Genomic DNA, 23,512 nt, shown 5'->3' on the forward strand with positions numbered 1-23,512 from the left:
TGAATGAGGTGTGTCTCCTCGGGCTCTCCCAGACTCCTGGGCTCCTCCATCCCAGCCCTGATCACTCTGGATCATAATTGTGTGAGAGGGGTCTGCCCCCCCCATACCCTACAGGATTGTGTGCCCTACTGTGGACAGAGGGCAGAGCAGAGGTGGTCTCAATCATCACTGTGTCACCAACATCACCCAGCACCCATAACTGGGCACTGGGAATGTGTGCTGGAATGAATGGAGGATGCTTTTTAAAAAATAAGCTAGGCCAGGTGTGGTGGGTCACATCTGTAATCCCAGTACTTTGGGAGGCTAAGGTGGGAGGATCACTTGAGCCCAGGAGTTCAACACCAGCCTGGGGCAACATAGTGAGAACCCATCTCTACAAAACATAAAAAAATTGGCCAGGGATGGTAGCACACAACTGTGGTCCCAGCTACTCAGGAGGCTGAGATGGGAGGATTGCTTGAGCCCAGGAGTTGGAGGCTGCAGTGAGCAATGATCATGCCACTATACTCCAGCCTGGGCAACAGAGTGAGACTCTGTCTTAAAAAAAAAAAAAAAAGAGTAACACACTTGGAATAAACATGATCCAAAAAAGTACAAAACATACACTCTGGGGCTGGGTGCAGTGGCTCATGCCTATACTTCTAGTACTTTGGGAGGCCAAGGCAGGAGGATCATCTGAGGTCAGGAGTTTGAGACCAGCCTGGCCAACATGGCAAAATCCCATCTCTACTAAAAATACAAAAATTAGCCAGGCATTGTGATGCATGCCTGTAATCCCAGCTACTCAGAAGGCTGAGGCAGAAGAATCACTTGAATCTGGGAGGCGGAGGTTGCAGTAAACTGAGATTGTGCCACTGTACTCCAGCCTGGGTGGCAGAGCGTCTAAAAAAGAAACCACTCCAAAAACTACAAATATTCTTGCAATTATAGGTGACATATTTAAATGGTAAGACAACCAATGTTCATGAATGGAAAGACAGAGCAAGACCCTGTCTCAAGAAAAAAAAAAAAACAGGACAAGCGCGGTGGCTCACACTTGTAATCCCAGCACTTCAGGAGGCCGAGGTGGGCAGATCACCTGAGGTCAGGAGTTCAAGACCAGCCTGACCAACATGGAGAAACCCCGTCTCTACTAAAACTACAAAAGTAGCCGGGCGTGGTGGCGCATGCCTGTATTCCCAGCTACTCGCTGAGGTGGGAGGATCACTTGAACCCAGGTGGCAGAGGTTGCGGTGAACTGAGATTGCGCCATTGCACTCCAGCCTGGGCAACAAGAGCAAAACTCCATCTCAAAAGGAAAAAAAAAAAAACGAGGCTAAGAGCTTTTTTTTTTTTTTTGAGACGAAGTCTCGCTCTGTCACCCAGGCTGGAGTGCAGTGGTGGGATCTTGGCTCCCTGCAACCCCTGCCTCCCAAGTTCAAGTGATTCTCCTGCCTCAGCCTCCCCAGTTGCTAGGATTACAGGCGCCCACCACCACGCCCGACTAATTTTTGTATTTTTAGTAGAGACAGGGTTTCACCATGTTGGCCAGGCTGGTCTCAAATTCCTCACCTCGTGATCTACCCACCTTGGCCTCCCAAAATGCTGGGATTACAGGCGTGAGCCACCGCACACAGCCTGTCTCAGAGCCTTCAAGTGAGTCAGCCACAGGTGAAATCCCACCTCTGTCTATTGGCAGACTTGCCTCTTTTCCTGGGCCTCTGTTTCCACATCTGTGCAATGGGAACAGTTATTTATGGTGGCTGCTGAATGAGGCAGTGAGTGTTTGAACAAACCCAGGGGAATTGTTCAAACAGAGGCTGTTATGACTATTGCTATAGTGACTGCTGTTGTAGTCACGCTGAGTGAGAAAAAGAGGTTGAAGAGGGTCAGGGGAGGAGTCCTGGGAAGTTCCCCAGTCACCCTGAAAAACTGGTTCAACCTCTGTCTGTGCTCCCATCCCAGGGAGTATAGGTGGAGCCTCCAGAGCCCGTGGACAGGGCATGCTGGGGCTGGGCCAGCCCCAGCGGTGTCTCTAAGGCACCCCTGGGATCCCCGCCGAGCTGGCCTACTTCAGACAGCCAGGGCCCTCCCCTCTGGCCCCCTTAGTGTCCAGCTCGTGGCCCCTTGGCATTTCCACAAGACGCCAAGATGGAGATTCCCATGGGGACCCAGGGCTGCTTCTCAAAGAGCCTCCTGCTCTCAGGTAAGGAGGAAATAGACCCTAAAGGCCAAGGGGAGAAATGGGGACTCAGCCCAGAGACTGAAGTTTCCTCTTAGAAGTAGGGAAAGATTACCTGAGAGGATGAAATTAGAGTAAGATGGGGGAGGGGCAACAGAATCACAGCCTCATTGCCATTTTATCTATGGAAACTTCTATAATGTTAGGACCATGAAGGCAGAAATTTATGTATGTTTGGTTCCCTGCTATATCTCCAGTGTCTAGAAATTGAAGGAAGTTTAGATGTATTATATATAGTTGGTATTATAGCTTATATTACATATGCCTATAAGTATTGGTTGAATAAATGAATGAATGAATTCAGAGAGTCCATGTGTTTAGAAGCAGGCCACACAGCATCCCAAGGTAGAAAAACCTCTGGATCAATAGGATGGCAAATCTGTGGTAACCATGCCTGTGTTCCCCCTCCTGCACCCAGGGCAGACATCACTAATCAATCCCAGCATTGTTTCCAATGAGCAGCACTCAGAGTCCTTGCTCCCTGCTGAAGATCTCTATCTAGAGAGGAGCATGCCATGGTCCCTGGCAACACCGCTGATCTCAGCCCTTCCCTATTACTTCCCACAGCCTCAATCCTGGTCCTCTGGATGCTCCAAGGCTCCCAGGCAGCTCTCTATATCCAGAAGATTCCAGAGCAGCCTCAAAAGAACCAGGACCTTCTCCTGTCAGTCCAGGGTGTCCCAGACACCTTCCAGGACTTCAACTGGTACCTGGGGGAGGAGACGTATGGAGGCACGAGGCTATTTACCTACATCCCTGGGATACAACGGCCTCAGAGGGATGGCAGTGCCATGGGACAGCGAGACATCGTGGGCTTCCCCAATGGTTCCATGCTGCTGCGCCGCGCCCAGCCTGCAGACAGTGGCACCTACCAAGTAGCCATTACCATCAACTCTGAATGGACTATGAAGGCCAAGACTGAGGTCCAGGTAGCTGGTAAGTGTTAGGGTCTGGGGATGAAGTGAGGAAGCTAATAAGCCCTGAGCAGCTACCATGCACCAGGTGCTGTGCAAACACCATTTCATTTGGTCGTCTCATTCATTCACTCGACACATATTGAGCGTCTACTGTGTACCAATCCCCAGACATAGTCTTTAACCCTCACATGCATTAACTAATAAAATATCTACGAAATGCCTGCCTTGTGCCTGACACTGGAGAATGCACCATCTCATTTACCTTTCACATGCACTAAGATTAACCAAATTTTTATCGAGCACTTACTGTATGCCTGGTTGTGAGGAATGCATCCCTCAATCTTTATGTTCATAAAGCGAGTATTTACTGATGAATCCACTCGGGGCAAAGTGTGAGGGAAAGGGCGGTGGGCAATAATGACAGCTGGCATTTCTTTGGTGATTGTTGAGAGCCAGGCACCACCTTAAACATTTTCCCTAAAGCATGGTTTCTCAGCTTCAGCACTACTGATGTTTTGTATTGGCCAGTTCTTCCTAGTAGAGGGTTTGTGCGTTGCAGAGATTTCAGCAGCACCCCTGGCCTCTACTCACTGGGTACCAGTAGCAGCTTCCTAGTCATGCCAACCAAAAATGTCTTCAGATATTACCAAATGTCTCCACACTGGGATAAGAATCACCCCTGGTTGAGAACCACTACTCTATGTTTACTCATTTTTACCTTAAAACAACTCCATGAGGCGGGTGCCATTATTGTCTCCATTTTACAGATTGAAAAATGGAGGCATGCAGTGGTTATGACTTGCTGAGTAAAGAATACGAACCAGAATGATGTGACATGGGAAAGGAGGTCATCAGGGAAACCTCACTCAAGAAGTGACCTTAGAGGAGGGACCAGAAGAAGGTGATTGAGGGAGGGAGGTGCTGTGGCCCCTTGCCATTTCCACAGGACGCAGATCCCCTTAGAATTTATATGTTGAAATCCTAACCTCCAAGATGATCGTATTAAAAGGTGGGGCTTGGGCCTGGCATGGTGGCTTACACCTGTTATCCCAGCACTTTGGGAGGCTGAGGTGGGTGGATCACCTGAGGTCAGGAGTTCGAGATCACCCTGGCCAACATGGTGAAACCCCGTCTCTGCTAAAAATACAAAAATTAGCTGGGCATGGTGGGGTGGCAGATGCCTGTAATGCCAGCCACTTGGGAGGCAGGATAATCACTTGAACCCGGGAGGCAGAGGTTGCAGTGAACCGAGATCATGCCACTGCACTCCAGCCTGGGCAACAGAGCAAGACTCCATCTCAAAAAAAAAAAAAACTGGGGCTTGTGGGAGGTGATTAGATTATGAGGGTACAGCACTTGTAAATAGATTGTATGCCTTTTTTTTTTTTTTTTTTCAATTTAAAAGCAAGATTGTGGAGACAGGGTCTTACTGGTATTGCTCAGGCTGGTCTCAAACTCCTGGCCTCAAGCGATCCTTCCACCTTGGCCTCCCAGTGCTGGGATTACAAGAATAAGCCACCATGCCCAGTCTCAGCTCACTGTAACCTCCACCTCCTGGGCTCAAGCGATCCTCCCACCTCAGCTTCCCGTGTAGCTGGGACTGTAGGCGCATGCCATCACACCCAGCTAACTTTTTTTATTTATTGGTAGAGACTGGGTTTCGCCATGTTGCCCAGGCTGGTCTCCAACTCCTGAGCTCAGGCGATCCACCCACCTCAGCCTCCCAAAGTGCTGGGATTACAGGCGTGAGCCACCACTCCTGGCCCCTAGTTAAATTTTAAAATGGATTTTGGACAGTGAATAGAAAAAACTTTAGAGAAATGGATGAAATAGGCAAAAGTTGACTCAACATATACATTAATTTGGTTACACAAATCTGCATAAAATGACACTCTAGTCCGGTTGGAGATAACAGTCCTTACTTCACTCATGGAGCCTGAAGTGGCTTCTCCCCACATTTCCAGGGTTCTCAGGTCACAGGTGCCCCTTTTGGAAGCCTGCACAGCGTGGTCATTAAGGAGTTCAGGTGGCCTGGGTATGATCCCAGCACTGCACTTATTGTGAGCCATCAGGCAAGTCAATTTACTGTTCCGTGCCTCAGTTTCCTTATCTGTAAAATGGCACAGAGCTTACTTCTTCGTTGGATCATTGAGAGAACAGCGTGTGTGTGTGTGTGTGTATTTCAAACTTCATAACAACCCTAAGAACTAGGTATTCGTATTATCCTCATTTCACAGACGAACCAAGTCACAGAGAGATTGAGTAATTTGCCCAAGGCCACACAGCCAGTAGGCAGCATTAGGATCTCATAGTCTATGAGCTTAGCTGCCAAGAAGGGTTAGGATGGAACAGATGTCCAGCTTGAGAGTAAAGCTGGGAGGTCAGAGGGTAAGAGCCAGGTAGGCGTGATCTTAATTCTGGCAAGTCCAGTTTAAGAATCCTCCGAGTCCCCTACATCTCCTGCAAAACACAGCCCAGAACCTCATCCTTCTGCTGAAGGGATTCAGGTATCATCAACCGAAGTGAGAAAAATCAAAGCAGATTGGGTCTGGGCTCGGTGGCTCACGTCTGTAATCCCAACACTTTGGGAGACCAAGCCAGTAGAATTACTTGAGTCCAGGAATTTGAGACCAGCCTGAGTAATTTAGTGACACCCCTTCTTTACAAAAAATTTAAAAATTAGCCAGGAGTGGTAGTGTGTGCCTGTAGTCCCAGCTACTTGGGGGACTGAGGTGAGAGGATGGCTTAAGCCCAGGAGTTGGAGGCTGCAGTGAACCGTGATCATGCCACTGCACTCCAGCCTGGGCAACAGAGTGAGACGCTGTTTCAAAAAAGAAAAAAAAAAATCAGTTTGATGGCGTAGGGTTGGGGAGCATGTCAGCAAGCAGATTTTGGATGTGCTGAGGATCGTATGAAATCCTAGGGAAGCAGCAACATCGAGATATAGGACAGCTAAGGAGTTCCATCTGGGACATGTTGAATTTTTTTTTTAATAGAGATAGGGTCTCACTATGTTGCCCAGGCTGGTCTCGAACTCCTGGGCTCAAGTGATCCTCCCGCCTCGGCCTCCCAAATTGCTGGGATTACAGGTGTGAGCACCGCGCCCAGCCCGCTGGGACATGTTGGATTTTATGTGCCACCCAGATGGTTGGATACTCAGATCTGAAAAGCAGGAGAAAGCTCTGGGCTGGAAATAGGAAACTGCACTTCAGTTCTCCATGCAGTCACTGATACAGTCGGTGGGGGACTGAGGGAGCCCTCAGGAGACATCGCACAGTCCCCCGTCTCTCTTTCTTTCTCTCACCCCTCAGAAAAGAATAAGGAGCTGCCCAGTACACACCTGCCCACCAACGCTGGGATCCTGGCGGCCACCATCATTGGATCTCTTGCTGCCGGGGCCCTTCTCATCAGCTGCATTGCCTATCTCCTGGTGACAAGGAACTGGAGGGGCCAGAGCCACAGGTACAGGGTCCCCAAGTGTCCCTCTCCTGTCTCCTCCCACTGTCTTCTCAAGCCCCATGGATTCTTCCACAAGTCACATCATCCAGCTCATACACAATCTCATCAAATCTTGGAACTCCTGGGGTGAAAAGGATCTTTCTATCCTGTATTAAACAGAATTCTGCATTGCAAGGGACAGGAAACCTATTCTTAAACTGACTTACCAAAAACAAGGAATTTTAGACAGGGTCTCGCTCTGTCACCCAGGCTGGAGTGCAGTGGCACAATCACGACTCACTGCAGCCTCGACTTCCCCGGGCTCAGGTGAGTCTTTTACCTCAGCCTTCCAGGTAGCTGAGACTACAGGTATGCACCACCAAGCCTGGCTAATTTTTTTTATTTTTGTAGAGATGGGGTTTTGCCCAGGCCGGTTCGAACTCTTGGGCTCAAGTGATCCTCCAGCTTTGGCCTCCCAAAGTGCTGAGAATACAGGCATGAGCCACTGTTCCCTGCCTAAAAACAAGGAATTGTTTAATACTACGTAACTTATTAACTTCAGGTAGGGCTGCATCCAGGGGCTCAATGTTCTCAAATGACTCCCTTATATACTCCTCAACTCTGTATTTTTCTTCAGTGGCTTCATTCTCAGGCAGGCTCTCCCCTGTTGCAACAAGATCACTCCCAGGGGGCCCAGGCTCATACTCCACTTGTTTACCCATTCCCAGCAAGGATACCACCTTGTTCCTGGTAGTTCCAACAAAAGCCCCAAGTCTACCTCTCATTGGCTTAACTCAGATCACATGACTTTTCATGAACCAATCACTGTGGCCAGGGGTTGGTGGCCAGGGAAAGCTCTGATTGGCCAAACTTGGGCTATTTGTGCAGCCCTAGAGACTGGGATAGATCCAACTCCGTTTAATCAAGTGGATTGAGAGTGTAGACCGACTCTCCAAAGGAAAACTGGTTGCTATTGTCAAAGAAGGGGAGTGGACAGCGGCAGGCACAGCTATCAGATGCTACCTACTTCTATGTGGGGACAGAGAGAGAGAGAGATGGGGTCCTGTTTCCCCCAGGGAGAGTCTATTCGTGAAAAATTCCTTTCTTATGACATCAGCGTCTTCAGAACTTTGTCTCTTGAAATTGATTCTGAACTGATTGTAGATAAGATGTCTAATTTTTCTGCCACTCACCAGTTCCCAGAATATGAAAGCAGCAATTTTGTCTCCTTTCTCAACTCTTCCTTATGTGCCATGGATTCTGTTTTCTTCTTTTTTTTTTTTTTTTTTTTTTTTTTTTATGAGACAGAGTCTTGCTGCAGTGTAGTGGCCCAGTCTCAGCTCACTGCAACCTCCACCTCTGGGACTCAAGCAGTTCTCGTTCCTCAGCCTCCCAAGTAGCTGAGACTACAGGCGTGCACCACAACCCCCGGCTAATTTTTTGTATTTTAGTAGAGATGGGGTTTCACCATGTTGCCCTGGATGGTCTCAAACTCCTGATCTCAGGCAATCCGCCGGCCTCGGCCTCCCAAAGTGCTGGAATTACAGGCGTGAGCCACTGCGCCTGGCCTATTTCTTTTTCTTTTTTAAAGAGACAGGGTCTTGCTCTGTCACCCAGGCTGGAGTGCAGTGGCATGATCATAGTTTACTGCAGCCTCAGACTCCTGGGCTCAAGTGATCCTCCCACGTCAGCCTCCTGGGTAACTGGGACCACAGGCCTGTGCTACCACACCTGGCTAATTATCTATATTATTATTTTTTGTAGAGACGGCATCTTGCTCTGTTGCCCAAGCTGACCTCAAACTCCTGGCCTTAAGCGATTCTTCCACCTCAGCCTCCCAAAGTGCTCGAATTACAGGCATGCACCACCATGCCTAGCTTATTTTTTACTTTTTGTAAAAATAAGATCTCCCTGTGTTGCCCTGGCTGGTCTTGAATTGCTGGGCTCAAGCCATCCTGCCATCTCAGCCCCACAAGTAGCTGGGACTACAGGAGTGCACCATTTCCAAGCTTTTTTTTTTTCTTCTTCTTGTTTTGCTCTTGTCGCCCAGGCTGGAATCCAGTGGTGCGATCTCGACTCACTGCAACCTCCGCCTCACGGGTTCAAGCGATTCTCCTGCCTCAGCTTCCTGAGTAGCTGAAATTACAGGCACTCACCACCTTGCCTGGCTAACTTTTGTATTTTTAGTAGAGACGGGGTTTCACCATGTTGGCCAGGATGGTCTCAAACTCCTGACCTCAGGTGATCTGCCCACCTTGGCCTCCCAAAGTGTTGGGATTACAGGCGTGAGCCACTGAGCCCAGTCAATTACTATTTTTTGTACTCAAAACCGCACACACACCTTCCACCCCCTCCCCCTCTCTCCATTTTCCTTCATAGGGAAGGAATGTTGCTCTCTGATATTCTACTGTCAATGCTTTATTCCAATTTTCTTCCCCTCTCTTTCCACCCTAGACTGCCTGCTCCGGGGGGCCAGGGATCTCTGTCCATCTTGTGCTCGGCTGTGTCCCCAGTGCCTTCAGTGACGCCCAGCACATGGTTGGTGCTTGTAAATACTTATTTGGTGAATTAACAAACTTGCTATAGTGGTGTCAAGAGTACTTTTGTTTTTGGAGTCAAAGTCTCGCTCTGTTGCCGAGGTTGGGGTACAGTGGTGCGATCATAGCTCACTGTAGCCTCCACCTCCCTGGTTCAAACTATCCTCCCACCCGAGTCTCCCAAGTAGCTGGGACCCCAGGTGCGCACCACCACGCCTGGCTAATTTTTGTAATTTTTGTAGAGACGGGATCTCACTTTGTGGGTCAGTCAGGTCTCAAACTCCTGGCCTCAAAAAAGTCTCCTGCCTTGGTCTCCCAATGTGCTGGGAGTATAGTCATGAGCCATTTCACTTGGTTCCAGTGTACTTTTTAAATTAAGGGTATTCAGGATGGGTGCGGTGGCTCACGCCTGTAATCCCAGCACTTTGGGAGGCCAAGGCTGGTGGACCACTTGAGGTCAGGAGTTTCAGATCAACCTGACGAACATGGTGAAACCCTGTCTCTACTAACAATACAAAATTAGCCGAGCATGGGCCAGACGCGGTGCCTCACGCCTGTAATCCCAGCACTTTGAGAGGCCGAGGCGGGCGGATCACGAGATCAGGAGATCGAGACCATCCTGCCTAACACGGTGAAACCCCGTCTCTACTAAAAATACAAAAAATTAGCCAGGCATGGTGGCGGGCCCCTGTAGTCCCAGCTACTCGGGAGGCTGAGGCAGGAGAATGGCGTGAACCCAGGAGGCAGGGGTTGCAGTGAGCCGAGATTGTACCACTGCACTCCAGCCTGGGCAACAGAGCTAGACTCCGTCTCAAAAAAAAAAAAAATTAGCCAAGCATGGTGGCACACACCTATAATCCCAGCTACTTGGGAGGCTGAGGTAAGAGAATCGCTTGAACCCAGGAGGTGGAGGTTGCAGTGAGCTGAGATCACGCCATTGCACTCCAGCCTGGGCGACAGAGCGAGACTCTGTCTCAAAAAAAATAAAAATAAAAAACAAATAAGAGTATTCAAATGAATCAATGTAAACAGAAATATTAAGGAAATCATAAGACAGGTGGATGGAGCAGGATCATTTAGGTGATCTCTGTAATTGGTGATGTCTGGGGAACACTGCTCATTGGCATAAGGTGGTGGCTAAGGAAACTGAGGGACTGCGGATGGGGATTATGGAAGAAGAGTCTGGGATAGTTCAGGCCTCATCCTAGCTCACTCTGAAGGAGAGACCATGTGGCTTTCAGGGGCCTGGTGGGATTTCCAGCTTCTCTAAGTTTCTCTCCACCTGCCTGAGTGTCTCTCTATCCTAATATCAATTCCCTCCATGTGTCCCCAGGATGGCGACCACAGAGAAGCCAGAATTGGGCCCTCCTCATGATGCTGGTAAGGCGGGAGCCCCAGATCTCACTACCTAGCCCTCCTCTCAGCTCCTCCCTTCTCCCCTATAGCCACAAGCCCCCTTATTCTCTTTCACTCAGAGGCCTGCCAATGCACCTGCCCCGAGACCTCTCTGGGGCCCGCTGAACTCCACCCACATAATCTGAGCACATCAGCACCCACCCCAAACCTGCTTTTTCTCTTCTTCTCAGTGGCTGGCACCCCCATCCCATCATGCGAGTGGATCCCATCCACCCCCACAGGGCACTACCAGCCTCCTAGACCCCCCACACCCAGCTCCTCACTGGTCTCCCAGCCTCCAGACACCTCCAACCCATCCCGGGACAAGGTCTTTCTAAATTTCTGATCCTGTTACTCCTCTGCTCAAAGGCCCTCCATGGCTCCCCTGTGCCCTTGGGACGAAGTTTAGTCTCCTTAACATGGTTCTCAAGGCCCTTCACAAGACAGATCAAACATAGTTTCTGAAACACAGCTGGCTCTCTCACCAGACCTCTGCATTCACCCTCTCCTGCCTTAGCTTCACTCTTACTTCTCTCTACTATCTCAGATGCCCCCTCCTCCAGGAAGCCCTCACTGAGTGCTAGGCTACTTAGGCACCCCCTCTTGGGCTCCCACCCAGCCCCAGTCCCCTGAATCCAGCCCTAAACACTCCAGGTTGTCACTCTGGAGACTGGTCTGCGTCCCCCACTGGACTGTAAGTCCTGGAAGGGCAGGCCTGGGACTGTCGTGGTCAGCACTGTGTCCCCAGCACTGGGTTTGGCTAGAAGAAGCGTTTGCACAAATGTTAGTTGAATAAATAAATAAATAAATGTCAACAGGCAGCCAGAGTGGCCTGTGGGGCCCATCTGTCCTCTGGTACCTCCCCTGTCCCCTGTTTCAGGTGACAACAACATCTATGAAGTGATGCCCTCTCCGGTCCTCCTGGTGTCCCCCATCAGTGACACGAGGTCCATAAACCCAGCCCCGGTGAGTCCCGTCCCCAGCCTCTCCCCTGAAGCCAATGCTAACAGGCGCCTCCCCTCTGAGCTGGCTGTGGTCCTCTGGGCCATCTTGACACCAGGTTTGGGAATCTCAACTCTCTATATATTGTTCCCTGTTTTTAAAAATCCTAAGGAAAAGAGACTGGAAGGAAACAGCACAACAGAAGCAGCATTGTCTCTGGGGTGTGGAGGCTGGTGGGTGGGTTTTATCTTCTTTTCTTTTATACTTGTCTGTGTTTTCTGCACTAAGCAGCCACTCCCTTTATAATGGGGAGGTTTTATATATATATATAACGAAAGGTTTATAAAAATGGGTCATTTAGGCTGGGCGGCTATAATTCTAGCACTTTGGGAGGCAGAGGTGGGTGGATCACCTGACGTCAGGAGTTTGAGACCAGCCTGGCCAACATGGTGAAACCCCATCTCTACTAAAAATACAAAAATTAGCCAGGTGTGATGGCACATGCCTGTAATCCCAGCTACTCGGGAGGCTGAGGAAGGAGAATCGCTTGAACCCAGGAGGTGGAGGTTGCAGTGAGCCGAGATCGTGCCACTGTACTCCAGCCTGCGCAACAGGCGTGAAACTCCATCCCCAAAAAAAAAAGTTATTTAGATTAAATAAAAAGAGAAACTTAGCTGGGCATGACGGCTCACACCTGTAAATCCCAACACTTTGGGATGCCAAGGTGGGAGGATTGCTTGAGGCCGGGAGTTTGAGACCAGCCTGCGGAACATAGCGAGACCCCATCTCTACAAAAATTTAGCTAGGCATGGTGGCGTGCACCTATAGTCCCAGCTACCAGGGAGGCTGAGGAGGGAGGATCGCTTGAGCCCAGGAGTTTGAGGCTGCAGTGAGCGGTGATTGCACCACTGCACTCTGGCCTGGGTGACAGAGCAAGATCCTGTCTTTTTCTAAAAAAGTGAAAAATAAGAGAAACATAAAACACTAAGGCTAAGAGCTTAGAACCAGAGGTGTTGACAGGGGTAGACTGAGAGTTAACGGAGTGGTTGACGGGCCACTGGATACCACACGAAGCTGGGGCCCAGTGCCCATTTGTCAGAGGAGAACGCTGAGGTGTAAGGAAGCTAATCCCCTCTGCCCAGGGGCCTCGCGCAGTCTGGGAGGGGTAATGGGGACTTGGAATCTGAGACTGTCCTAGCACCAAAGGTCAAAGGTTAGAGGGTGGGGGTGCCAAGCGCCCACTCACCTGTGTCCTTCCTTTGCAGCCCCTGCCCACACCCCCACGCCTGCCGGCGGGGCCAGAGAACCACCAGTACCAGGTGTGGGGCTGGGAGCTGGGAGGGGTGGTAGGGATCCCACGGATCCAGGAGCCCCGAAGCCGGGGTGGGGAGGGGTCAAGACAACTGAAACTGGGGGCTTTCCTCCCCTCGTCCCCCCCAAGCCTCACGGTCTCAGCTCTCGGAGAAGCCCAAACCGCCTCCCTGAGAGACCCTGGCAAGTCCCTTTTCCTCCCAAGGCTGCAATTTCCTTCTTTGCTAAAGGGATCCAAAACCTTGAATTTGCACAGGAGGAACAAGGCCCAGAGAGGGACAGGGGATTGCCTGGAGCCACACAGCCAGTCAGGTCCCCAGTGAAACCCCACCGCAGGGCTGAGTCCCTCTCCATCCCCTCCTGTCAGCTGTCTGTCCCTGTAGTTCTATCTCTCTCTCAGTGGCCTACATATGTCTGTGTGTCTGTGTTCCCCTTTCTTGGACTCTCTCTCTCTCTCTCTCAATTTCTCTGGCTGTGTCCTTTTTAATCTGTCTTTCTCTGTTTCCAGTTTGTTCATGCTGGCTTGTCTAAGATGCATCTCTTTACATCTTCGTTCTCTGCATCTCTGTCTCTCTCTCTATTCTCTGTCTCTCCTGCATCTTTGTCTCTGTCACTGTGTCCACCTCATTTACTGGCTCTTCCAGGACCTCTTGTCTCTGCCTCTCACTCTCTTTCCACCTTGCTCTTCCATTCTCTCTGTGGGTTTCTCTCCATCTCACTTTGTCTCTCATCCTCTGTCCCTCTCTGTCTCCCCAAGACTCTCCCCCTCCACCCAGTCATAATTCTGTTCTCTCTTCCCCCCAAGCAGGACCTGCTAAACCCCGACCCTGCCCCCTACTGCCAGCTGGTGCCAACCTCCTGATGGGTCCTGGGCCAGGCCAGCCGGGGAGAAGACAAGGCCCCAGCCCTCCTCTGGGAGCCTCACACCTGAGACCAGCAGGACAAGGCTGTCAGGGGCTGTGGGGCCGATGAGGTGGACTCAGGCAAAGACTCAGCAGCACATGGGGCAGGTGTCCTGGCAGGGCGACAGGAGACTGTAACAGGCCCAGGTCCCTGTGCAGCCCCTGAATGCATGCCCGCCTTCGGTCTGTTCCTTCAAGCAAGCTGGCCTGGGCTATGTGCCTGTGAAAGGCAGGCTCTGGCCCCTTTCCATGCCAAAGTCCCACAAGATCTGAATATCTGGGGACAAGAGGGTGGCCTCAGGCCTGCCTCCCAGGCAGTTGGCTGGGCTCCCAACTGTCTGTCCTCAATGCCCTACCCCCACTCCACCAGTGACCCTCAGAGTCTTTTCCCTGAGGACAAGGCAGACACCCCACCATGCGGGCCTCAGGTGGCAGAGAGGCCTAGCCTCACAGGCCTGTGGCCCCACACGCCAGTCCCAGCAAGGTGACCACAGCTGCCGGACCCCTTCCCCTCTCAGAACCCGCTGCCAGCTGCTGATCTTGGCCCCCACCCTGAATCTCACTGAGTCCCTCTGGGCAGCAGCTCCCTTCTCCACTCTACCCCAGCCCCGGTCCCAAATGTGGCCTCAGCTTGTCCTCCCCTCACCCAATCTATGCATTCATTCAGCAATAAATGAGCCTTTGCTGTATGCCAGACCCAGTTCTAGACTCTTGCAGCCTTGGTAGAAAGCAAAACGAAAACTCCTACTTTCCCAGAGGGTCGCTTGGCAAGGAAGAGAATCAGGAAATAAAATAAATAATGAACATGCGTTGTCTGTCAAATGAGGATAAGTGTATTGGGGAAATGGAGGGGGGGTCGAGAGTATTGGGGGACTGAGATTTTTAATTAGAGAGGGCAGAGAGGTCCTTGCTGAGAAGGTGAAAAATGAGCAAAGACTTGAAGGAGGGGAAGAAGGGAGCCATGTGGGGCTCTGGAGGAAGAGCATTCCAGACAGAGGGAATAGCCAGTGCAAAGGCCCTGGGGCAGAAGCATGCCAGGCACATTCAAGGAGCAGCAAGGGGGCTGGGCATGGTGGCTCACGCCTGTAATCCCAGCACTTTGGGAAGCCAAGGCAAGCAGATCACTTGAGGTCAGGGGTTCAAGACCAGCCTGGCCAACATGGTGAAACCCCATCTCTATTAAAAATACAAAAATTAGCCAGGCATGGTGGCGGGCGCCTGTAATCCCAGCAACTGGGGAGGCTGAGGCAGGAAAATCACTTGAACCCGGGAGGCGGAGTTTGCAGTGGGCCAAGATCGCACCCCTGCACTCCAGCCTTGGTGACAGAGCAAGACTCCACCTCAAAAAAAAAGAGCAGCAAGGCGGCCAGTATGGCGGAGAGGGTGGGGAAGGAGGAAAGGGTGGGTGGAAGTTGACGTCAGGAGATGGATGGAGGGGCACATGGCGCAGGGCCAGGTAAGGCACTGCCGAGACTGTGGCTTTGAGGGGCAAGGTGCTGTGAAAGGCTGAATAACGGCCCCCCAGTGACGTCTACATCCTAATCCCCTGTGAATGTTACGTTATATGACAAAAGAATGCAGCTGTGATTAAGTTCAGGATCCTGCTTTGGGGAGATTATCCTGGATTGCCCTGGCAGGCCCTTCATGTAATCACACAGGTCCTTATAATCAAGAAGGACACAGGAAGCGTGAGTCAGAGGGGCTGTGACAACAAAGGAAGGAAAGCCCTTTGAAGACGGGAGAAGGAGCCGAAAGTCAAGGCAGCACTTCAGAGTCAGAATGATTCAGTGTGAGAAAGATTCCGTGGGCCACTGTGAGTGTTGAAGACGGAAGGGGGCCATGAGCTAAGGAATGCAAGAACCTTCTAGAAGCTGGAAGAGGGCCAAGCTCAGTGGCTCACACCTGCAGTCCCAGCACTTTGGGAGGCCAAGGTGGGAGGATCACTTGAGGCCAGGAGTTGGAGACCAGCCTGGGCAATATAGCAAGACCCCGTCTCTACCAAAAAAAAAAAATAATCAGAGACGAGGGTGGTGGCTCACGCCTGCAATCCCAGCACTTTGGGAGGCCGAGACAGGGGGATCACCTGAGGTCAGGAGTTCAAGAATCAGCCTGGCCAAGATGGGGAAACCCTGTCTCTACTAAACATAGAAAAATTAGCCAGGCGTGGTGGCGGATGCCTGTAATCCCAGCTACTGGGGAGGCTGAGGCAGGAGAATCACTTGAACCCAGGAGGCGGAGGTTGCAGTGAGCCGAGGTTGCGTCATTGCACTCCAGCCTGGGTGACAGAGCGAGACTCTGTCTAAAAAAAAAAAAAAATGAGAATTGAAGAAAGGCAAGAAAATGGATTCTCTTCCTAGAACCTCCAGAAAGCAACACAGTCCCGCTGAAACCTTGGCTTTAGTGCAGTGAGACCCATTTTGGATTCTTGACCTCCAGAACTATAAGATAACAAACTTGTGTTGTTTTAAGCCACTAAATTTGTCGCAATTTTTTACAGGAAATGGGAAACTAATCTAGAGGATGAGGAAGAAATCACAGAAGGAGAAGTTGCGTCTCATGCTGACTCAGTATGCAAATACTCTCTGGGAGACTTCTCCATCCTCAGACCGCTCCAGACACCGAATGCCTGGGCCTGTGACTGCCTTGCTAAGAGGGTCAACCAGGTCAGCCAGGTAGCCAGGGCTCAGGGCTAGGAGTGTGAGGGGATTCCATCTTTTCTCTCTCTTTTTTTTTTTCTTTTTTGAGACAGAGTCTTGCTCTGTCGCTGAGGCTGGAGTGTAGTGGCGCGATCTCAGCTCACTGCAACCTACGCCTCCCAGGCTCAAGCAATTCTCCTGCCTCAGCCTACCAAGTAGCTGAACTACAGGTGCGCACCACCTCACCCAGCTACTTTTTTTTTTTTTTTTTGTATTTTCAGTAGAGACGAGTTTCACCATGCTGGCCAGGCTGGTCTCAAACTCCTGGCTCTGCGGACAGGAGGACTGAAATCCATGGTGGCAGACGCCTGTAATCCCAGAACTTTGGGAGACCAAAGCAGATGGATTACTTGAGGTCAGGAGTTCAAGGCCAGCCTGGCCAACATGCTGAAACGCTGTCTCTACTAAAAATACAAAAATTAGCCGGGAGTGATGGTAGCTTGAGACAGGAGAATCGCTTGAATCCGCAGCGATTCAACGCAGAGGTTGCATTGAGCCGAGGTCATGCCACTGCACTCCAGCCTGGGCAACAGAGCAACACTTTAGAACAAAACATTGACAGAATTTGGTTCTGGTTTGGATACCGGGGATTGGAGAGAAGAGTGTGCCAATAATTGGTTTGGTCATCAATTCAACGAACATTTATTGAGCATCTGTTGTGGACAGCCCTATTCTAGGTTCTGGGGAGACAGCCATGAATGAGGCAGCGATGCCTGCTTTTGGAGAGCTGACATTCTAGTGGGAGACAGGCCACAGAAAAACCAAACATATGGAACATAATGTCAGGGATGATGATGCTGTGAAGGAATGGAGCAGGTGTTAAGAACCTACTGGAACTGGCATGCTCAAGAGGTGCTGGAGAGGGTCAACTCCTGGGTGACTGCTTCACGCAATGGGAGGGTGGGGAGCAGGGGTGTTGTGCACACTGCAACAGGGCCAGGTTTGCAAAAGAAATCAAGACATGGCCACACAAACACTTCTGTGTGAATGTTCACAGCAGCATTATTCACAATAGCCAAAAGGTAGAAACAACCCAAATGTCCATGAGCAGATGAATGGGTTTTTTTGTTTATTTGTTTTGTTTTGTTTTTGTTTTTGAGACAGAGTCTTACTCTGCTGCCCAGGCTGGAGTGCAATGGCGCAATCTTGGCTCACTGCAACCTCCACCTCCTGGGTTCAAGCCATTCTCCTTCCTCAGCCTCCCAAGTAGCTGGGACTACAGGCGCCCGCCACCACGCCCGGCTAATTTTTTGTATTTTTAGTAGAGACGGGGTTTCACTGTATTAGCCAGGATGGTCTCGATCGCCTGACCTCATGATCCACCCAACTCGGCCTCCCAAAGTGCTGGGATTACAAGCGTGAGCCACCGCGCCCGGCACGGTATTTTTACTGTATGTTTTCTATGTTTAGATACACAAATATTTATCACTGTGCTACAGTTGCCTACAGTTTTCAGTGCAGCCACAGGCTATGCAAGTTTGTCGCCTAGGAGCAATAGCCTGTACCTATACCCTAGGTGTGTAGCGGGCTCTACCATCTAGGTTTGTGTAAACACATTCTATAATGTTCACACAACAATGAAATCGCCTAAGGACTCATTTCTCAGAACATATCCTCATCATGAAGTGACGCATGGCTGTATTATCCAGTGGAACATTATTCAGCCATGAAAAGAAATGAAGCCCTGACACATACTGCAGCAAGGATGACCCTGAAAATGCTGTGCTAAGTGAAAGAAGCCAGACGCAAAGGACTCCATATGGTAGGATCCCATTGCTATGAAATGCCCAGGCAATTCGTCAAGACAGAAAGTGGATGTAGTAGTTGTTGGGTTGGGAGGGAGGGTGGAATGGGGAAGTGACTGCTCATGGATACAAGCTTTCTCTTAGGGGTGATAGGATGTTCTCATTTTTTGTTTTTTTGTTTTCTTTTCTTTTGTTTTGTTTTTTGAGATGGATTCTTGCTCTTTCGCCCAGGCTGGCATGATCTCTGCTCACTGCAACCTCCACCTCCCGGGTTCAAGCGATTCTCCTGCCTCAGCCTCCCAAGTAGCTAGGATTACAGGTGCATGCCACCACACCTGGCTAATTTTTGTGTTTTTATTAGAGACAGGGTTTCGCCATGTTGGCCAGGCTGGTCTCAAACTCCTGAGCTCAGGCAATCCGCCCACCTCAGCCTCCCAAAATGCTGGGATTACAGGCATGAGCCACTGCATCCAGCCATGTTCTCAAATTGATTGTAATGATGGCTGCACAACTCTGTGAATATACTAAAAGCTATTGAATTGTACACTTTATTTTGGTTTTGTTTTCATTTTAAGAGACAGGGTCTTGCTCTCTCATCCAGGCTGGAGTGCAGTGGTTGCGCTCTGGGCTCATTGCAGCCTCAACCTCCTAGGCTCAAGTGATCCTCCCTCCTCAGACTCCTGAGTAGCTAGGATTACAGGCATGCACCACCACGCCCAGCTAATTTTTGTATTTGGTAGAGATGGGGTTTCACCCTATTGTCCAGGCTGGTCTCTAACTCCTGACCTCAAGTGATCTGCCTGCCTTGGCCTCCCAAAGTGCTGGGATTACAGGTGTGAGCCATGGCACTCAGCCTGCATTGTATACTTTACATGGATGAATTGTGTGGTATGTGAATTACACCTCAAAACTGTTTTAAAAAGAAGAAAGGGTGGAGCCTTTCTGAACCTATTCTGGTTCAGGGGCTGCCAGATTCGCAAAATATTTTTAAAAAGAAAGAGAGAAGTGGGGTGGGGGAGGGAGGAGGAGTGGGGGGGGGAAGAGGTGGAGAAAGAAAAGAAAGAGAAAAAAAAAGAAAGAGAGAGAAAGCAAGCGGGGAGGGAAAGAGGGAGGGAGGGAGTGGGGAGAGAAAGCAGGCGGGTTTGACAGGTCTGTCCTGAGTCAGCAGGAGGGGATAGCTGGAGACCGGGGTCGGGGTGTGGGAATGGGGACAGTGAACGTAGTGCTCCTTGTAGCACCTGACTCGCTGTCACTCCAGAAATGTCACCTTTCACTGTTTGGGGTTTGTGCTTATTGGGTCGTCACTATTGCCAGACTTGCTGCAAGACAGCGTCAGCCCTGAGCCAGCAGGGGGCAGCAGAGCACCACACAGACTCATGCACAAGCGCGGCAGCTACCTTGAGCCCCCCATGTGCCCACCCCGTCTCTGCCCCTTTTTTTACCCCTCTGGGAACCCAGACAGTCTATCCAGCTGTCCAACCCCAAACCTGGACACCTCCCTCCCCACTCTCACTGCAGGCACCAGGCCCTGCCCTCCAGGCCTCTTGAACTTGGCCTTCCCCTGTACCTGCAGCCCAGCCCTGGGCCAGGCAGCTTCTCTCCCCTCCCTGCCCCAGCCTCCCGCCTGGACCCCACTCCCATTCTCCTACCACAGAGCAGCCCAAGGGATCTTTCTAAAGCCCAAACTCAACCTAGCCCCTTCCTGCTCAAAACCATCCATGGCTCCCCAGTGCCTTAGAGTCCAAGCTCCTCACCACAGCCTCCAACGCCTGCAAAGTCCAGGGGACGCTCAGTCTCACCTCTCAGCACCCACCACCCTCTCACCCTCACCCCTGGTCTACAGTCCACCAGATTTAACTTCTTTCTGTTTCCCCACACACTGTGTTCCATCTTACTTCCAGGCCCTTGCACACCCCCAGGCACACAGCTCCACTCTTCCTGCCCACCCCATTCACCCTCCAAGTCTCAACTCACACACCTCCTCCTCCAGGAAGCCCTCCTTGACCTCCAAGCTGGGTCAGATCCCTCCTGTGAGCTCACCCACCCCAGCCCCGCCCACTCTGGGCCATCACTGCCTGGGGATGGGTCTGTCCCGCTGAACTATCAGCCCTATAAGCACAAGTGCTATCTCCATCACTGAGGGGCTCCAGCACTGACCAGCACAAGGCAGAGGCCCAAGGAGTGTGGATGCTCATTATACACGTCCTTCCCTTTCCCAACCTAGCAGTCCCCATTCATTCATTGACAAACGTTTATTGAGCAACTACTATCACCAAACTCTGTTACATGAACTTGACTGGCATGAGAGAGGTGAAGATAAACCAGCCCAGCTCCTACTCTCAGGGAGCTTGAGGTCTAGTAGGGGAGATGACCTGGAACTCAAAGTAATAATAATAATTAATAATAAACATTATTGAGCACTTATACGCCATGCACTGTGCTAAGAGCTTTACATTTATTCACTGATATCCTCACAACGGTTCTGTGAGGGAAGTTTTGCCATTGAAAGTAATGGCAAAAGCCAGGCGCAGTGGCTCACGCCTGTAATCCCAGCACTTTGGGAGGCCGAGGCAGGCAGATCACCTGAGGTCAGGAGTTTGAGACCAGCCTGACCAAGATGGAGAAACCCTGTATCTACTAAAAATTAGCTGGGCATGGTGGTGCATGCCTATAATCTCAACTACTCGGGAGGCTAATGCAAGAAAATCGCTTGAACCCAGGGGCGGAGGTTGTGGTGAGCCAAGATCGCACCATTGCACTCTAGCCTGGGCAACAAGAGTGAAACTCTGTCTCAAAAAAAAAAAAAAAGTAATGGCAAATTGGCCAGGCGCAGTGGCTCACATCTGTAATCTCAGCACTTTGGGAGGCTTGGCGGGTGAATCACAAGGTCAGGAGTTCGAGACCAGCCTGGCCAACATGGTGAAACCCATCTCTACTAAAAATACAAAAAATTAACTGGGCGTGGTGGCAGGAGCCTGTAATCCCAGCTACTCGGCAGGCTGAGGCAGAAGAATCGCTTAAACCAGAGAGGCAGAGGCTGCAGTGAGCTGAGATTGTGCCACTGCACTCCAGCCTGGGAGACCAAGCAAGACTCTGTCTCAAAAAAAAGGAATGGCAAAAGCCACAGTTACTTTTGCACCAACCTAGTACTGTGATTATCCCCGTTTTACAGATAAGGAAACTGAGGTTAAGTAAGTGAAGCTGGCTGGGCAAAGCAGCTTATGCCTTTAATCCCAGAACTTTAGGAGGCAAAGGCAGAAGGACCGCTTGAGGTCAGAAGTCCAAGATGAGCCTGGGTAACATAGCGAGACCCAGTCTGCACACACACAAAAATTTATTTATTTACATTTATTTATTTATTTATTTATTTTGAGATGGAGCCTCTCCCTGTCACCCAGGCTGGAGTGCAGTGGCACGATCTCGACTCACTGCAACCTCTGCCTCCTGGGTTCAAGCGATTTCTGGCTTATTTTTGTATTTTTAGTAGAGACAGGGGTTTTACCATGTTGGCCAGGCTGGTCTCGAACTCCTGACCTCAAGTGACCCACCCACCTCGGCCTCTCAAAGTACTGGGATTACAGGAGTGAATCACTGCACTGGGCCAAAAAAATTTAAAAATTAGCCAGGCGTGGTGGTGCATGCCTGTGGTCCCAGCAACTTGGGAGACTGAGGTGGAAGGACTGCTTAACCCCAAGAGGTCAAGGCTGCGGTGAGCCATGATTGTGCCACCACACTCCAGCCTGGGCGACAGAGCGAGGCTCTGTCTTAAAAAAAAGTGAGGTCACACAGGGTATCAGTGGACAAGCTGAGAACAAAACCAAAGTCTTTCTAATGCCGAAAATTTGTCTTCTGCTCATCCCAGCCTGAAAGGAAGGTGAATCGAGTTGCAACCCGTGCCCATTCAAGTGGGGTCTGTGTGTCCAAGCAGAGGTGTCTGCCCTCTACAAAGGGCACAGGGGAGAGAGTGATGCTTAACCCAAAGGAGGTCTCGCTGATGGTGGAATTTCAGGCACCGTGTTTATGTTTGGCCTAATTAGCTTGAGACCAGTGTCCTTGATTGGAACTAAGACGCCCCCCCACGCCCATCCCCGGCTCCCAGGCTCTCTCCACCCAAGTTCTGCCCACCAGGGCACACTTCTTCCCTCTGCCACCTCCTCTTCCCACGAGCCCTGGTACACCCTAGATTCTCAGGGCTGTCGCTCCTTGCTTTACAAATGAGTAAGTTGGTGGCAGGGAAGGAAGTGGGCTGGGCCATGACCAAGAGTCACTATGATTCACGGGGAAAACCCTGCCCTCCCGATTCTACTCTGTGTGCAAAAAGGCTTTGTGTGGGGTCCTAGGGTCACAGGGTCAATGAACGTAGATAGACCACTAGAGGTATACACAGCCTCCTCACCACTGTCCACCAGCTCCCCCACCCCCGGGGTCTGCCTACAGCCCTGGATGGGGATCCTGTACCAGGGGGGCGGGGGGGGGGCAGTGTGGACAGGTGTGGGTTGAGGTGTTGTTTATATGTTGAACACACTGGGGTTCCAGGTAAGTTTCCGTCAGAAGAAAGCACTTCACTGCTGAGGCAGAAATTTCAAAATATTGAACCACTTTTTGATCCTGGCAGAAGGGAATTTTCCCAGGGTGATAAAAGTGTTCTAAAATTAGATTTGAGTGATGGCTGCCCAAAAGGAATTATGATATTATTAAAGAAATCATGGCTTTGCTGAACAACTGAAAACTCGAACACTGAACATTTGAAGATATTAAGGAATTGTTGATTTTTATGTTCACTGTTTAGGTGAAATGATGGCATTGTGAGTGTGTTATTTTTAAATGAGTCCTTATCTTTTAAAGATACAGGCGGAAATAGCTATAAAATGATCTGATGGCTGGGATTTGCTTTCAAATAATACAGGAGAGGGCCGTGGATGAGGAGAGGGAACCAGATTGCCCATAAGCTGAGTGATGGATATGTGGTTGTGAGGGGAGACACTATTCTTCTCTCTGCTTTTGATGGGTGTGTAGAATTTCCCATAATAAAAAGTGGTTTTTAAATTGTTTTAACCATTGGCCTGGCGCGGTGACTCACGCCTATAATCCCAGCACTTTGGGAGGCAGAGGCAGGCAGATCACTTGAGGTCAGGAGTTCGAGACCAGCCTGGGCAACCTGGTGAAACCCCATCTCTACTGAAAAAAATATAAAAATTACCCGAGTATAGTGGCATGCGCCTGTAGTCCCAGCCACTCGAGAAGCTGAGGCAGGAGAATCGCTTGAACCCGGGAGGCAGAGGTTGCAGTGAGCTGAGGTCGTGCCACTGTACTCCAGCCTGGAGGACAGAGTGAAACTCCATCTCAAAAAAAAAAAAAAAAAAAAAAAAATTGTTTTAACCATTCTAAAGGAATGAGAAAAGAATTCT

General features: G+C 50.4%; 1 protein-coding gene across 1 annotated transcript; it reads left to right on the plus strand.

Moving 5' to 3' along the window:
- The first annotated feature begins 2,130 nt into the window (after positions 1-2,130).
- On the plus strand, positions 2,131-14,467 carry CEACAM19 (CEA cell adhesion molecule 19). The gene is made up of 8 exons (XM_024237891.3): positions 2,131-2,185; positions 2,789-3,157; positions 6,450-6,600; positions 9,031-9,114; positions 10,447-10,493; positions 11,389-11,474; positions 12,716-12,769; positions 13,570-14,467. Exons 1-8 carry the CDS (start codon positions 2,131-2,133, stop codon positions 13,621-13,623), a joined length of 900 nt encoding a protein of 299 aa, XP_024093659.3. The 3' UTR covers positions 13,624-14,467.
- The last annotated feature ends 9,045 nt before the right edge of the window (positions 14,468-23,512 follow it).

Source organism: Pongo abelii, chromosome 20, assembly GCF_028885655.2.
Source record: "Pongo abelii isolate AG06213 chromosome 20, NHGRI_mPonAbe1-v2.0_pri, whole genome shotgun sequence".
NCBI lineage: Eukaryota > Metazoa > Chordata > Mammalia > Primates > Hominidae > Pongo > Pongo abelii.